Genomic DNA, 17,344 nt, shown 5'->3' on the forward strand with positions numbered 1-17,344 from the left:
TCCTGCCAGAAATAGCAACAAGTACAAAGCAGCGTAGAGAAGAATGCTTCAAGCTCAAGGAACTGGAGTCAGCTCAGCCTAGCCGGAGTGCCGCCACGAGGGGAGGGGAGAGAAAGCGGTGAGCTGCAGCAGGTCATGGAGAACTTTGTTTGGCTTCTTCAGGAGTTTGTATTTCAGGAAACACTGCTCTGCTTGCAGCTTAGGAAATGAATAAGAGGAGAGAAACTGGAAGAAATAGAAAGATGCATTGGTTTAAGTGAAAACAAAAGACTGACCGACACAGTGGAGAAGGAAGTGAAGCCCACAGGCCTTGCTGGGGACGGTTAGAGTTGGGAAGTCAGCAAGAGGAGTCAAGGAAAACATTCCTGGCTTCTGGCTCATTCACTGAGCTGAACCGGTGACTTGCAGTTGATTTGGTTGATGCCGTTAGAATTGAATGGTGAAGTAAACCGATTAGGTGCTGGTATCTCTGTAATTTTCTACGGGTCTTTGTTGCAGGTTTGTTTTTTGTTCTGCCGTGCACTGACAGCTTCATCAAAGTGGACATGAGAACTGTTTCATTTGATATTCCTCCACAGGAGGTAAGGCGGCCTTTAGCTATGAATAACTTGAGACACCACGTGGGAAAGTGCTCGACCCTGAGAGGCAGCACAGAGTAGTGGTTAGAGCATAGGTGTAGAGCCATTTTCTAACTGTGTCACCCTGAGCAAGTTTTTCAACTTCTCGGTGCCTCAGTTTCCTCATCTTTATAATAGAGATTATAATAGTAGGACCTACTTTATAGGGTTATTATGAGGACTAATGAGTCATTATATATATAAAGTGCTTAGAGCAGCGGCTGATAGTTAAGTCCTGTATAAATGCTTATTGTAGCATAATGTTAATGTAAGTATAATGTTAGCATTATCATTGTCGTTTTTACTACCACATTTATTTTCTGGGTTTTCTGACAGAAAATCCTATTGAGTGTGATTTTCTTCTTCCTAAAGTTCTTGATTTTGTTCTAGATAAATTGATTAGAATCCAAAGAATTAGCACTGCTCATTCGGCATTTTAGATAAAGCATATAATGTTTTAAATTAGTAATTATTTCATGCTTTTTCAAACTACTTCAAAATATTTTCACAATTGAAACTCACAGCAGAATCCCTAGAAAGTACACAGCTGCCATGAGACAGAGGAATCCTCACCCCCCCACACAACAGTGGCAGAGCGAGGGTGAAAATCCAGCTCCTCACAGTCACTGTCCAGTGCTTTTTCTGTAACTCCATACTGAATGTGTTCTACATTAGGTCCCTCGTGGCCCCTGAAGAATGATGGCTGCCCTGGTACTCACATCTAAGGAGGCATAGTAACTGTTGCAGACAGAAAACTTAAAAACACAGTGAAGGGAGGGACAGGAGAATACTGTCAGTATTTCCTGGCCAAAAGCCAGGTATCCAGCAGGGTAGTGGACCTTGGCCATATTGTCTTTTCTTATCACAAAGTCCAGAAACTAGTCTCAGAAGCTCCTTGCTGATACGGATCCAGGTAGTTGGTGAGGTCAGACTTTATAATCCAAACATATACAGTGACACTAGAAATCATTTTTACCCACAAGAAGACTGAGAGCATCACTGTGTTTTCCGCATGTTTTCCCATCTCTCAGGCAAGATTGATTCTCAGAAGGAGCCCCTTTCAGGGTAGCTGAGAAATCTGGTATTTTCCTCCATAAACATCGCAGGCATCTGGCAGGGTTGCTGGAAGCGGCTGCCTTCCAGCTGCTCTCTCCTCTCCTGCAAGCTGCTGAATGCAGAGCGGATTGGATCTTGGCAGGCAGTCTTTCTTACGATCCCCTGTGAATTTACTGTGAGTGGGGGATAAACACCCTGCCTACGACAAACATTAGGCAGAGAGGCTGCAGCCTTAGAAAGCTCTGGCTGTGGCAGAGTCACAGTGGCAAGAATTTGCTTAGAAATGATACATATTTTCCCATCACATCGTGGGAAATAATTTTCACAGAAGATGGTAATATACTAAACATTTACTTACAAATCTTCTACTTCTCTTCCAAGTTAGAAGTATATTTAGATTCCTAAAAAAAGGATTACTGCTTTGATGCCTGACAGGACCAAACAAGCTATATAATATCACTACTGTTATTATTTTCCATTTTCAAAGCTCTTTATACTTACAAAAGAGCTTCATTTACAAACATCTTATTTGATCTTCGAAGAAATTTGTGTAGAATTAGGCAGTAATATTAGCCCATGTCACAAATGAGGAATTTCTAGGTCAAACAGTTTAAAAGCTAGAAGTCACCGAGGGAGGTACGGGCAGAGTTGGAACTACAGTTCAGGTCTCCTAACTCACTCCCGTGCTTTTCACCAATCACTGTATTCCTAGGACCATGTTTCAATTCAATCCATCTCTCGTTTATTGACAACCTGCTATGTATCAAGCACTCTGCTGGTGCTGGAGATTCAGGGACCACTTGCCCTTAAGAAATTCATACCTAATAGAAAAGTAATGACATAAATAATGTCACTGCAGTGAGGTGTGAAGGGAAGAGCACACTCTGCCAAGTACACTCAGGGACCTTTCACAGAGAAAAGGACACTTGGGCTGTGTCTTGTGATGAGTAAGAATGTATCAGTCTGATGTTATAAAGGAGAGAGAGGAGACAGGACATCCAAGCAGAGGGGACACCTGCATAAAGGCCAGGGGACATGCAACGTGGTGCCGCAGGGATGTACACCTCGTCCAATATGATGTGGGAAGGAGGGAGGGTATACTGTGGTTTATCAAAGTATACCAAACTAAGGACTTTGCCTCAAAGGTGGTAGGAAACATTGACACATTATGTCCTAGGAAGTATTTATATGTAGCATGCTGTAGATATATTTTTACCCTGACCTCACCCTATAAAAACATTCCGTATTTACTTTTTGTCAGTGTAATACTGTGCTACCTATAGTTCCAGTAATAAATATAAATCTAGGCTCTCCCATATCTTTGCGCCTTTTCACACATATTTCTTCTGCCTTGAATACTCTTTCTCTTTACCCTCTGAAAATTTTTATCCCTTCCTTCAAGACTTGGTTCAAGTATCACCCCTGCCACCTACAACTGCCCATCCTTTGTTCCTTAAAGGCTCCCTTGGTTCCCCAGCCTCTTTGAAAGTAGGAATCAAGTTTTTTTTATACCCTTATCCCTGGTACCTAGTACAGTGCCTGCTACTGAGTGGTGTCTCATTATTTGTCGAATGATTGAATGAAGTAATAGAATTAATGAATAAATGAACATATTTTATTAAAGCTTTAAAGACAGTTAAGTTTCTGATGCTTTACTGTCTTAGTCCATCTGATCTGCTATAACAAGATACCATAGATTAGGTGGCTTGTAAACAATGAAAATTTATTTCTCATGGTTCTGGAGGCTGGGAAGTCCAAATTCAAGGCACCAGCATATTCAGTGTCTGATAGGGCCTGCTTCCTTTGTAGATGATCGTCTTTTCACTGTCCTCACATGGCAGAAGGGATGAGGGAGCTCTCCGGGGTCTCTATTATAAGGGGTACTAATCGCATTCATAAAGGTTCTATGCTCATGACCTAGTCACCCCCACATCCAAATACCAACACATCGGGGATTAGCTTTCAACATATGAATGAATGTTGGGGGAATACAGTTAGTCAATAACACTTACTAAAGAAAATCAGCTAGCGTTTTAAGACGTTGCATAGAATAACATTTCTTACAGTTATATTAAAGAAAGAGATGGTTGACAGATGTAAAATTGCTTCCTTTACATTGTAGATCCTCACTAAGGATTCAGTGACAGTTAGCGTGGATGGCGTGGTCTATTACCGCGTTCAGAATGCAACCTTGGCTGTGGCGAATATCACCAACGCTGATTCAGCAACCCGGCTTTTGGCCCAAACTACTCTGAGGAACGTCCTGGGCACCAAGAACCTTTCTCAGATCCTCTCCGACAGAGAAGAAATTGCACACAACATGCAGGTGAGGAGTGGGCCGGTGCTGTCACTCACTACAAGATGAAAACTGAAGCAAAGGCTCAGTGATTATTTGAGAACTTTTCATCAATTCAAGTTGCAAGTCATACTTTTTTTCCTTTGTGGAAAAGTTTTCCTAAACTTGATGGAAGGGGATGTTTTTCACACAAATAGCCCATGAGTAATAACACTCAGATGCATGCATTATTTTTTTTACTCCCTCCAATGTATATTTTTTTTTCCGGAATTAGTATTAACTTTTTTTCTTTAGCATGATAGTTCAGAGGCTGTTCCGCAAGATTGTGTAGATATTCTTAAACCTGTATTCTCTGTGCGAGTCCCGTGACTTCCCTTGCAACTCAAGCTTTTCAGTGTTGCTCGAGTAACGGATAATGAATTAAACCTAACCTGTTCAAAAAGGATAAAGTACTATAAACCTGAACTCAGTGGTATTTGTATAGACTTCATCGTATTTAAAATCTGTGATCTTATTTGATACCCTCAATAACCACAGGAAATAGTATGATTTCATTCTTACCATTGTAAAGAGAGGAAGTTGAAGCACAAAAGATATGTGGCTTACACGGAGTCATGTGAGCTTGGGAGTTGGCTGGACATCTGTTTTAATAAGTAGAGTTTTATCGGAATAAAGCCACACCCATTGGTTTACAAGTCATCCATGGCTGCTTCTGACCTACAATGGCAGGGTTAAATAGTTGCGACAAACTGAAAGTAAACAATAATTTATCTGGCCTTTTTAGAAAAAGTTTGTCCACATTAGCTTATCAGTAACAGAATCGGGGTCAGCTCCCCAGTGAGCCAGCGCCTACCTCAGCATTCCTTCCTGAGGAGGATGCCTCATCCTCTTACTAGCTCTCCACCAGCACCTTATCCACCCCAAGGCCCAGTATGTACAGTGACCTTCGGCCTCTGGGCTGGGGCTGACCATTTCAGCTCACCTACTCTCTCTTTATCAGACTACCCTGGATGATGCCACTGATGCCTGGGGAATCAAAGTGGAGCGCGTGGAGATTAAGGACGTGAAACTCCCCGTACAGCTCCAGAGGGCAATGGCTGCTGAAGCAGAGGCATCCCGGGAGGCCCGAGCCAAGGTCATCTCGTGTGTGTGTGTGTGTGTGTGTGCGCGTGCATGCGTGCTTGTGTGTGTGTGTGGTTTATTTTTCCTACTGAGTTTTCTTTTCAATTAGAAAAAGTAAAACATATAAAAATTAGAAATAACCCTGAACTATTTATTAAAGATGAAAGCCATCCCCGTCCCTTCAAATCGTACCCCGCCAAAGTCCACCACTCTTCACAGTTTAGTGTATATATTTCCAGATTATCATTTGAGATTTATTTAGGTTTCGTTTGACTAGGCTTAATGAGACTACTGGCTTGTTTCTTTTAGGGTACAGCATGCACGTTGTTCTGCTCATTAGTACATACAGAGTTATTTCGGTTTGGGGGTTTTTTTTAATTAATTGCATGCCACTTCTTTTTTTTCTCCCAACCCCCTATAAGGGACAAATTAACAGTTGTGATTTCAGAGCAGATGGCCAACCTTGTGAGTTTTCTTACCATTCATTCCTTTCTTTTGTCTTCTCTCTCATTCTCTTTTCTTAGGATCTTCTTTCTTCTTACTGTTTCTTTTTCCTTTCTTTCCTTTTTTCACTTCTCTTTCTTTGGTGCCTGCTTTTTTTCTCCCCTTCTTTCCTGTCATCATCATCCCTGCCTGTGTCTTAAACCTGCATAGGTGCCAGACCCCTGCACCTATGTGCTGAGGAAATATTCATTAACTTAACCTAGAAAAGAAGATCTAATGAGATGATAATCTATGAAGACCCAGGGATATCTCGCCAAACCCAAGGAGAGGAAGTACAGTCCAGCCTCTTCAGAATTGGAGCCAGGGGCCGGAAAGGAATCAAATGTGTAGGGCAGGAGCCATTTCACTTCCGGGGCCACGTCTCACGGCAGATGGCTTGAGGGGGAGAAAGTCCGACTCAAATTGAACATTAAAGGAGACGGACCAGCCCTGATTCCAAATTCAGTGGAAAGATCTTCTTTGGTCCAACTTTGGTCAAAGGATAAAGTCAGATGCTAATAAGGTCCCACAGCCCCTTGCCTGTGAGTGGGTGGAGGAACAGGGGCAGTTTTCATGGAGGGGGTGGTTGCCGTGGACTTGACAGATCTCCCAAGACACAAAGAGCAAACCAATTTGCTGTTGTTAGAAAAATGTCAATATCTAGTGATAATTGGCTAACCACAGAACTCTGCCCTTCTCTCAGAATGCCCTTTAAGCCACAAATAGTTCGCTATAATTTCGTAGCAAGTACCAAATAGAACAGTAGCTCATTTGACACAATACATCCAGAATTTTCTACTAACCAGCATTTTTAGGTTTTTTGAATGTGATTATTGATGCTTGTGTTAACGTGGTGACACGGCAGAACCCTCAAGTGCTTTTTCTCAAAATTATCCCATTTAGAAGGCAAGATTGTATTTATGACAGTAGTAAATAGGCCTACTATAACCTAATTATTTTGAAAATCAAGAGGTGCTTTTACCTAGAATATGTCATTAACCAAAAGCCCCATTTCCAAATTATATTGAACAGTAGAATTTATCATACATTGACTACATAGACTATCAGAGAACAAAGTGTCCTTAGAGATTACAAAAGGTGATGAATACCTGGCCCAGATGCTGCCACCCTACCCTTCTATGCCCATGCCAGTAATTAAGCACAGACCTGTTTTCCACTCGGTATAGACTTGACTTTCTGTTGCACTCTAGGGAACAACCTGCAACTGCTTGGAATTGGCTCTAAAAATAAAAGTTATCTTCCATCCTACTATTCAGATGAAAAAGTTGAAGCCCAGAAAAGTTAAGTGATTGCCTGAAGGTCACTCTGTCTTTTAGTGGCGATGGATATTAGAATTCCCCTCTGCTCCTTGCTGCCTCCTCTGGGCTTTTCAGGATGGACTGAGCCTCTTCTACAAGTGTTCTCACCAGTTAAGAATCCTACCCCTTTATAACAATAAGAAGAGGTAAAAGAGGCTGGTTAAAATTCTGAATTACTGTGCTCCCACTTGGATGGGGCTGCAAGGCTGGTCTGGAAGCCACCTCGCGGACCTGGGCAGTGATTGTCTGTCTTAGGGTTAGAGTTAATACATAGCATCACAGTGAGCCCAGCCCTTCTGTAAAATACAGTAACCCTGCAACAACCAGAAAGCTATATATTCAAAACTATGTATTGAAGTTCTCATGGAAAATAGAGGGTCGCAGTTTCTTCAACAAATAAGTTGTAAAGGAAAAGAATAGAAGAACCTATAGATTAGGACACTTCAGAGAAAATTTCTCAAATTAATTAGCCATCAGGAAAATGGAAATTCAAATCACAAGCAGATACCACATTAGACATCCATCAGAATGGCTTAAAAACAAACAAACAAAAAAAAAGAAAGAAAGAAAAAAGATAAAAGTGTGGATGAGGGAGGAACTGGAACTCATATTTTGTTGGTAAGAGTATAAATTGGTACAACCACTTCGTAAAACTGTCTGGCAGTATGTACCTGACAGAAGTGCACTCATTCATTCACCAAAAGGCAGGTACTAGAATATTCACAGCAGCACTCTGTAATTACTCAATGTATATTGCTAGTTGAATGGATAAATTAAGTATGGTTTATTCCCATGAAGAAATACTATACAACAAAGTGAATGAACATACAAGTGCTCACAAACATAATTTATGAAAAAAGCCAATGAAAAGAGGACAGATTCTCCCACCGGTTTTGCATAATGTTAGCTGAGTCACTTTTAAAGTTTATAAACCACTTCTTAATGACTGGAAAGGTAGTATCTTTTGTGCCTGCATTCTCCCTATTTCCTTTTACGTAACTCTCAGAAAGATGCCTGACATGTACTTTCTAGCTCCTGTTTCTGGGCCTGGTCATTTATTAATTGAGAGGGTGGAGTGCAGAAATACAGATCACCTTTCTCTGCCTTTCTCCCAGACCAGCGCACTTGGGCTGCAGGAGGAGACAATAGTCTCAGTCTCACACACCTGAAAATGCCAGATTTTAAAGTGATGGTTCGTAAATATAAAGTGTTGACTGACATGAGATTACTGCACATTTGGCAAAAGCCCCACATACCCACTAGTGTCTTGCTTTGCTTTCTAAGATCCAGTCCACAGCGCACACTTGGCCTATATTTAGGCAAAGCCAGTGGTATATGTTCACATTTTTGGCAGCCCGCTCAGAGCAGCTTTTCTATTAACAACTTGTGTGCCCAGCCCAGTGCATCTGGCTTCCCAGCCGAGAGATTGTATATTGATTGATAGTGAGAGATGAGGTATCTTTGCAGTTAGTCCATGTCCAGACCAAAAAAAAAAAAAAAAAAAATTGCCTAATTGGACATCTGAAATGACAAGGAAAAGAAATCGGAGTCTGCTGTCCTTGTGGCAGGGGTTTATTTGTGCATTCTGTGCTGCACTTGCCTTGGAGAACAGTTACATGATTCTCTGAGAGTATCTGGCACTTGCCCCTTTTCACAGACTTAGGACATAACGGTTTGCCTTGATAAATTAGGTTTTTTATCTTCTTAACTGGGTCCTTCCTCTCAGTAGGTACCACATCCTGTATCCTGTACCTCACCTAATGTCACTACCCAGGCAACCAAAACTTTGAAGCCTAGGTGGGACCCGGCCTCTGTCTCCACTTCCTCCCCATACCCAGTCAGCCTCCGGATTGTTGAATCTCCTCCTGAATAGCTCCCCAATCCATTTCCTCCTCCATCCCCAACACCAGCTCTCTGTCACTATTTGTCTCACTGAGGTGAAGTGACCTATTTCCATGTCTGTCTCCCCTATTTGACCAAGAGCTGAAGGAGGCGAGGAGGTTCACACTCTATCCCTAGCTCCTACACAGGGGCTTGACACCTGGAAAGACCCCGAAGTTTACTGGATGAGTGAATGAAATTTTATTGGTCATAAGACCATGGCTTCCAATTCTGATATTCACAAGAACATTATAAACCATTAATATTTTGAGGTCCACGTGAGAACAACCTAGTGGAACTGCACTTTTAATCTTGATGATTATGGTATCTTTACACCTCTTCTCCTAAGATTATGAATTTAAAGTAACTGCTTTGATTTGGCTTCTGAATCTTTTATGAATTAAGGCATTGGTAGATCCAAAAATCAGGTCTTGACTTGTTATTTGCCATTCCTATATAACAGACTGTTTATATATCAACACTCAATATGCCTTCTCTGTCTTCCTCATGGTGGGCCTATAAGGTGAGGAAGAATAACAAACCGAGGCTCAGATGTTAAATAACCTTTATGAGGACATTCAGCTAGTAAGGAGTAGGTCTGGGATGTGAGTTTTAACTCCAAAGTCCCTGTTCTCCCCCCGAACTCCAATGATTCCAAACTTTTTTGCCCATGTAACTCTAAAAGAATTTAGAAAAATTGTATCTCATCATACATTTTAAATAGAATATAAAATTTTTCATTTTGAATTTATATTCCTGCCAAGTATATAATTCCTGGCATATTTTAAATGTTGACATTTTAAAATAAAACTGTTCACATCATTCTTTTAAATGTATCCAGTGAAATTTAAATAACGATATTTCATCATCTATTTAAAAATATGTGAATAAGCTCTCTTTTAACAGTGAGAAATTTTTCATGGTTCCTTTTTCTCCTTGAACTTATATTTCCCTCTACCTCCACCACAGATTCTTTCCCCGATATATTTTGTCATGAATTATTTTATTACTTTACTGCAATACATTTAGTATATAAGTTAAAATTATTTTTTAAATTTCTCCTGATTAAAAAAAACAAGGCTCTAAATGTTTCAGAATTTCTCCTAAATCATGTTTTTACTAGAAATGCTTCTCTTAATGAGATGAATGAGAAATTCATATATTTGCAGATGGCTGTTATTGCTAGAATGAGACAAGATTCAGCATCAGTTCTATTATTTTTCATTTTTATAGATATAAGATCTAAGGAACCTTGTTTAAATAAATAAATAAATAGATAGAAATGGAAGTTTTGTTTAATGTCATGCAATTCTTAGCACTGCCTCTGAATTTATGTGCTAAAAAAATCATAAAGTGATCTTTCATCAAAAAATATTTTTAATGATCTATCAGCTTTTAGTTCGACAAGGTCCTCATTTTTCTCTTTGAAATCAAGGAATTGCACATCTATCAGACTAGCAAAAGGATTTGTATCCAGTCATTCACTTTCTCAGCCCCTTACACAGTATTTTGAATTGTCCTTTTGTTTAGTGCCCTGGAAAATGAGAGAAAGGCAATAGTAAAAGACCTCAGACCTAGACTCAGTTATATGGAAAAAGAGCAGGGAAACTGAGTATCTAGAAAATGATATTTTTAAAACTATTCTGGCATAGTCCCTGAAAGTTTTGTGTACCACCCGAGGCACCCATACACCAGCGTGAAGATTGCTGCTTGCCTCCTGGCATTTTCTCCAGTTTGATCTCTCCTCCTACTGTTCCACAGGTCATTGCAGCTGAGGGAGAAATGAATGCATCCAGGGCTCTGAAAGAAGCCTCCATGGTCATCACTGAATCTCCTGCGGCCCTTCAGCTCCGGTACCTTCAGACACTGACCACCATTGCTGCTGAGAAAAACTCAACGATTATCTTCCCTCTGCCCATAGATATGTTGCAAGGCATTGTGGGGGCAAAACAGTGAGGCATCTAGGCCAACACAGAGATGAGCTCTTCCCTTCCAAGGATGAAATGGGGGACCAAATCAGCCTTTAATCCATAAGGAAAGAGTAGGATGGGAACCTTGACTATTCTCCCTCCCTTTCCTTTTCCGTATGTTGAGTGTGATGTTCTTTTAGACTCTATAGTGATCCTAGCAACAGATGAAGATTCTTAGCTTGTAAATATTGTGTGTGTGTGTGTGTGACAGATTTATATAAGATAATCTCTTACTCTTTAAATATTTCAAAGTTTGTATTTTTTAGATCATTATGCAATAGGTTAGTTAAATCCTTTTTTTTTTTTTTTTTTTGACTTTCCTTGAGTCATTCTCACCCTTCCGTCAGGAGCCAGGCCAAAGGCAAAAAAAAATAGACTCTAACCACCACCACCTGACACCCCGGCTGAACAAATGCTTTACAGAAAACAGGGACCTTAGGCTACCACCAGCTTCCCTGGGCCATATGTGCCTTACTTCCGGGGATCTTACTTAAGGAAAATTTCCTAACGTCCGTTTACTTTCTAAATCTAAACCATATTTCAAAATAATCCTCACTTGAGACGAGGCATTTTCTTGCTAGAACCTTTCAGCACTGGAGGAAGTAGTCAACTTCAATCAAAATGATTACCTTAACCTTTGAAAGACTTTTAAATCCCTTATAAGGACTTTCATAAGGTCCATATAAAATCATGTGGGTGGGTTGTTTTTTAACTTCTTTGAGCCTCTTTATGAGTAAATGATTCTTCTGTGGTCAGTCTTTCAAACTAATTACCTGTCATAAAAGTGCTTTTTTCTCATTTTTGCTTATTTTTATATATCAGGTTCTAGTTTTGATTTTTTTAAATAAAATTTTCTCTGAGTTTTGGAAACATTTGTTTGTATACCCATTTGAAAAACACAAGGACTAATATTTTTTAAGACTATCTTCAGAAAACCATTATATTTTACTGTCTGTGTGCTATTAACTACTGAACACTGTGAAATATCTCAGTTACTGACCCCATTTATTAAGCAGTATAAAGAATTCACAATATATTGGGCATATAATATCCAATGAGCTTGGGCGGATGCCATTAAACCTAGGATATCTACATAGATGGAGATATTTTTTATTTGCCTAGTCATCCTTTGTCTACCACATATATTGATGCTGAAAGAGCAAGTAGTCGGCCCCCCTGAACCATAGTTGCTTAATCTGTAATATTAGGAAGCACCTTCCGTTTCACGAATGCCTTGCATCATTCTTATTGGTCTGGCAAGCTGGCTCATGACATTTGAATTGCTTCCTCTTTGAGGCTCTGAGTTCACTTAGCGAAGTCGAAGAATAGCTGCTTCCTTACCCAGAGCCAACCTTCCTATCTGTCCTTGGCCGGATCCCTGTTAATCCCCACCTACAAGTGTCCCCTCTCCTTTACTCCATTTCTAAGCTTGTTTTAGAAAACCTTGAACCACCATGTGTCTTGGTTCCTGGCTGAGTTTATTAGATGAGTATGGAGCATTCTGACTTGGACTCAAGTTGCATTTATATTCTGAATTTAAAAATAATGATTTTATCTCTTTTGTGAGGTGGCTCAGTCTTGACCACCGAGGACCAGGAAACAACCACATATCCTGGCTGAAAATCTCTTCTAGACTTAGGAGAATAACAATGCTTTCTGTGCCTTGCATTTCTCTGTCTCCAGATACCAAATGGTCTCTGCTTTTCTGCCACTTGGATTCATAGCCCCATGGTCTGGAATCAAATCGCCAGGGAGGGAGAGAGGGAGCTGAGAAGCTCTAGGATGAGAGTGTGGGTGCAGGGGTTTCTTCCAAGTGGCCTCCCTCTCCAATGATGTACATGATAAAGAGTGCACTTTTACTAACTTTCCTTGAGTGAAAGCCTGTTTCTTCCTGCATTTTTGTATATGTGGTTTTCGTTTTTCAGAAGCGGCACAATTAGATCCTCCGGTTATGGGCTGGCTGCCTTGTCTTCATTGTGTGCTCTTCATGGGCCAGAGGCAGAGAGGCTGCAGTAGTCCATCTGCTGTCTCGTGCCAAGGCTCCCTCTGGTGTACCTGCTCACATTTTCCCTGGGGACTTTGAGATCCATGCCCCTCCTGAGTCCTTGGCTGGTTTCATTTCCCTTTACCTTAATCCAAACAGGACAGAAACTCACTTCTTGCTGTCACCCAACTAATCACACAGGCATACCCTCTACTTAAAAAGAGAAATAAATAACATATAATCAGTGGGTGTTACCCGCAACATTCAACCTTTGAAGAACTGTCTTGAATTAATGGCTACCATTTGTGGAGCACCAGATCCCCGCTCTGTGCTGAAATACTTGTACATATATTACATAATTTTATCCTCAAAACAGCTTAATGAAGATACTTTATTGTCCCCATTTTATAGATGAGGATACTAAGGCTCAAAGGTTAAAACTTACTCAAAATGGTGTGGTTGGTAAGGAGCAGAGCTGGGATCAAACGCGGATCTATCTAATACCAAAGACTCAAGGTGTCTAAATAGACCTGCGTGGGACATTGCCTGCCCCCACCGGCCCCAAATACACATGACCAGCAGCAGTCATTTCAGATGTAGATCACAACTTTCCAGACTGTCAAAGTTCATCTGATTAGTGAAACTTTGCATTCATACCCAAGCAGGCCTTTAAACTTGAACTTTAATTTTAGGCCATCAGATCTAGGCCAAAGTTCAGTCCAAGTGAGGGAAGTAGATTGAGTCTTTGTAACCACAACATGTTCAGGCACACCGCCCGAATAGGAGGAAACCTGGGTTCTGTGGTCTTTCAGCTTACGTGGCCCTTTAAATGATCTCTGTGATCTTCACAGCACCAGGCCTTCCCAAGGTCACTCAGCTAGTAAATAATGAACCGGTGGTTTTCAAACTTCTTTCTAGCAGTAAACCATCTGCACTTTTTTTTTCAAAGGAAACTCTACACCAGTAAAAAGATTTAAAGTGTCTTTTATCAGGATACATTCTTAAGTGTAGTTCCTCCTCTCTTTTCTGGGAAAACTTCTAGAAACAATCCTTTCTCTCTTCCTTTGAGCATTGCCATGCATGGGTGTGAGAGCCAGAAAGCCTATAGATATTCTGCTACCAAATACAGGACTGGCAGAGCCAAGAGAATCTACACGAAACTCAGACTCATTGGGTTTAGTCAACCACGACGGCCCCGTAATCCTGGCGCTATCATATATGAGAGCACGCTTATATGCTTATGGTTTAATTTGGTTTGAGCTGGTTTTCCGTTGTTTATAGCCAAAAATATCCTACGTGATCTACAGTTCAGTGGGTCTTTACCTCCATGGATATATACTAGGTCCTGCTATGGGCTAGACTCTTTAGTTTTACAAAAAAGAGAGGTTTTTTTGTTTTTTTTTTTTTTTTTTTTACCATTTTTGAGCTCTTACTATGGGCCAAGCATGTACTAAGCATGATCTCCCTTAATTGTCATCGAAATTCTTCGCGTATAGGCACTGTTCTTATTCCCATTTTACAACTAAGGAAGCTACCAAGAATTAAGTAAGACTACACTGCTGAAAAGTGGTGGAGCGAGAATTTGAATCCAGGTCTGACCCCAAAGCCCAGCTTTTAACCACTATTATTATACCGCCTCCAGTTAGGTACTATTTTAACATAATATTATCATTTTGCAGGTGGGAAAATTGAGGCTCCTAGAAATTTTTCTGTTCTATATCTAGTGCCTTGCACACTACCTGGCACAAAGTACACGATAAATATGTGCCCAAGACAGGACACAGGATCCAAGCGCAGGCCAAACTCTTTTCAAGAGACGCCTTTGGCACCTGTCATGGCATTTCACAATGACTTCTCCGTTGTATATGATGAAATCCAAGGTCTCTCAAAAATCGTTAGGAAGAGAAAATATGTAGTTGAAAGGATATTGTTCCTGATTCATTATTTTGCCTTTGAGAGAAAAATATGAAATCCAGGCAACTCGGTACCTCTGGCAACTTCCTATCTTGGAGCATTACAGAGCTTTCTTCGAGGCTCAGGTAGCAATAAAGCAAAAATAGCCAATAAACCTCCTTGAACGCCAATAAACGGAAAAAGAGAATGCACGGGCAGGTGCACTTACAATTTGACCTCCTGAAGGTTTCTGGGATGTGAGCTGGCTTTGTCTAGACTGGCAACCACCTGCCTCCAGTGAAGGCCCTGGCAGCTCCAGGTGGTCAATGCTGCTTCAGTTCCAGAACTTTGCACTTGTCAAATTGATCGCTTTGACTGTGGAAGCAACCCTGTAGGGATGGGCTAGGCAGGCAGGCCGGCAGGGGTTACAAGATCAAGTCCAAACCCCTTAGCATGGCATTCAAGGCCCTTCGTGAACTCTCATCTTCAAGGCCGAGCACTCCTCACCTGCGGCTCCAGCCACACCGGGCTGTTGTCTGTCTCTGAGTATGACATTTTCCTTCATAGCTCCCTGTTTTTGTATTTGCTACATGTGCTGCCTGAGATGACTTTCCATGTTTCACCTGGAAAATTCCTTCTCCACTACCATCGTCACTTCTGCCGTGAATCAGATCTCTAGAGGTAGAGCCCCTGGGGAATCGAGGCATTTAAAAAGCTCCCTGGGCAATTCTGATGATCAGCCAGCTTTGAAAACGAGATGTAAATACACACACACACACACCCTCCCCTCACACTGGTTTCTGCCACTTCATAACTTGGGTGGGGATGGGGACAGGGAGGTGGCATGGAACGAAAGGGGTAAAAGCATGGTGAGAAAAGACTGGAAGGATAGAGGTGAGAGAATGGGGTCTGCCCCCCAGCAATTCCTTGGACGGGTTTGGAACCCCCATGGGGAAAAGGTGCAGAGGTGCAAGTTCATGGGACTAAGAGGGACTTCGTGACAATCTGAGCATGAGCAGAGAGTCAGGGCCCAGGGGACCAAGTGGGGCCCAGAGCAAGTCCTTCTCCCATACCACAAAGGCTGCACCTTTGGGAGCATCCAGGGCCACCTCCGTGAAGGTAGCTGCAGCAGTGGAGATTTCTCCAAACAACCCTGGGGCAGCAGAAGGACTCCTGGGAGGCTAGGAAGTGAGGAAGTTCTAGGCAGATCTCACAGGGTGTGGCGGCCATGAGAACGCACACCGCTGACTTTCTACCCCGAGGAATGTAAGTGACTAAGGGCCCCAGCTGCTGGCTTTGAATTCCATCCCCATCCAAGGTCACACCTCCTGATGACTGTAGTGGGGACAGGAGACACCACACTGGCTCCTGGGGGACATGCAACTCCTTTGCTGACTGATTTGACTTTGGCTTAACAACAACTTTGAATCGAACAGAGGTATCTGTGCACAACTGTTCACAGTGGCATTATTCACAAGGCAGAAAGGACCCAACTGTCCACTGATGGATCGGTGGAAAAAGGAAAGTTGGAATACAGGTTTCCCCTGCTATCCAAAAACAGAGGTGCCTGCGAAAACTTTCCTAAGTGGAAACGGCATAAAGCAGAGTGTCCTCTGCTTTCCAAAAGTTTGCTTTAGGCCACTCGCTTTTACGGCAGTGAGTTTTTGCTGACCAAAGGAAATCCGAAGAGTATTTCCGCTTTTACGTAAAACTGTTACTGTACTAATGCAGGTCTTTCGTAAAAGCAAAGTGGCCTAACGCCTGCTTTTAGAAAGCAGGAGATACTCGTATACATTCAGTGGAATGTTACTCAGCCACAAAAAGGAGCAAAATTTTTATATATGCTATAACATGACGAATCTTAAAGACATTATGCCAAGTGAAATAAGCCAGACACAGAGGACAAATACTGTATGACTTCACTTATACGAGCCACCTAGAACAGGTGAATTCATAGAGACGGAAAATAGGATAAAGGTTGCCTGGGGCTGGGGGAACGGGGCAGGGGGAATTAGGAATTATTGTTTAATGAGCACAGCATTTATATCGGGGATTATGAAAAAGGTTTGGGTATAGATAGTAAGGACGGCTATACAACATTGTAAATAAATTTAATGCTACTAAATTGTACACTTAAAAGTGATCAAAATGACTAGTATTATGTTACATATAGTTTACTACGATAAAAAAAAAAATGGGATCATATACCATTAAAAACCTTTTTTTTTTTTTTACTTCGGCTCAAGGACTGCCCAGAAGCTTCGCCGAACCTTCACTTGGGATCAGACTTGCATCTCGGTGTGATGGGTCCCCAGCCTCCCCCGGTTTGCTCCCAATTTCCTTTCCCACGGGCAGTTCCCCTAGTGTAATCTACGTGCCTTTCATCTCATCTTGGCACCTGCTTCTCGAAGGCCCAGGATTAACACAGGAAAGAATCTCCTCCGTGGTTCAATCACATGCGAAGCCCCTCCCTGGGTGGTCTCAGAAGAATCACCAGGATGGGACATACAGAGCCACGGCAGGTTAAACACTTCAAAAAGCTTTTATTGAATTTCATTTCCAAAAGCACAGATTTTGATAAGACCCTGCATTGCCGCAGGGCTGTTTTGGCTACTATAAAAAAACACACACTCACACCTCTGAGTGGCCCTGTGATAAGGTCTCTTTGAGGGATGGACAGTTCTAGAAGGCACTGACCAGTGAGAGGGGTAGGGCCCGCTCTT

At 41.7% G+C, this 17,344-nt stretch overlaps 2 protein-coding genes across 2 annotated transcripts in view; one reads left to right on the forward strand and one right to left on the reverse strand.

Moving 5' to 3' along the window:
* STOM (stomatin) overlaps positions 1-12,608 on the forward strand; it is a 28,443-nt gene extending 15,835 nt beyond the window's left edge. Inside the window, exons 4-7 of the mRNA XM_006917066.3 lie at positions 499-581; positions 3,796-3,999; positions 4,970-5,104; positions 10,536-12,608. Coding sequence (XP_006917128.1) covers positions 499-581; positions 3,796-3,999; positions 4,970-5,104; positions 10,536-10,730 — 617 coding nt within the window. The 3' untranslated portion in view covers positions 10,731-12,608. The remainder of the gene's footprint in view (positions 1-498; positions 582-3,795; positions 4,000-4,969; positions 5,105-10,535) is intronic.
* A 3,936-nt stretch (positions 12,609-16,544) lies between these two features.
* Positions 16,545-17,344, reverse strand: part of GSN (gelsolin) — a 26,464-nt gene continuing 25,664 nt past the window's right edge. Inside the window, exon 18 of the mRNA XM_015593323.1 lies at positions 16,545-16,557. Coding sequence (XP_015448809.1) covers positions 16,545-16,557 — 13 coding nt within the window. The remainder of the gene's footprint in view (positions 16,558-17,344) is intronic.

This window comes from Pteropus alecto, unplaced genomic scaffold (genome assembly GCF_000325575.1).
Source record: "Pteropus alecto unplaced genomic scaffold, ASM32557v1 scaffold226, whole genome shotgun sequence".
Classification (NCBI taxonomy): Eukaryota; Metazoa; Chordata; class Mammalia; order Chiroptera; family Pteropodidae; genus Pteropus; species Pteropus alecto.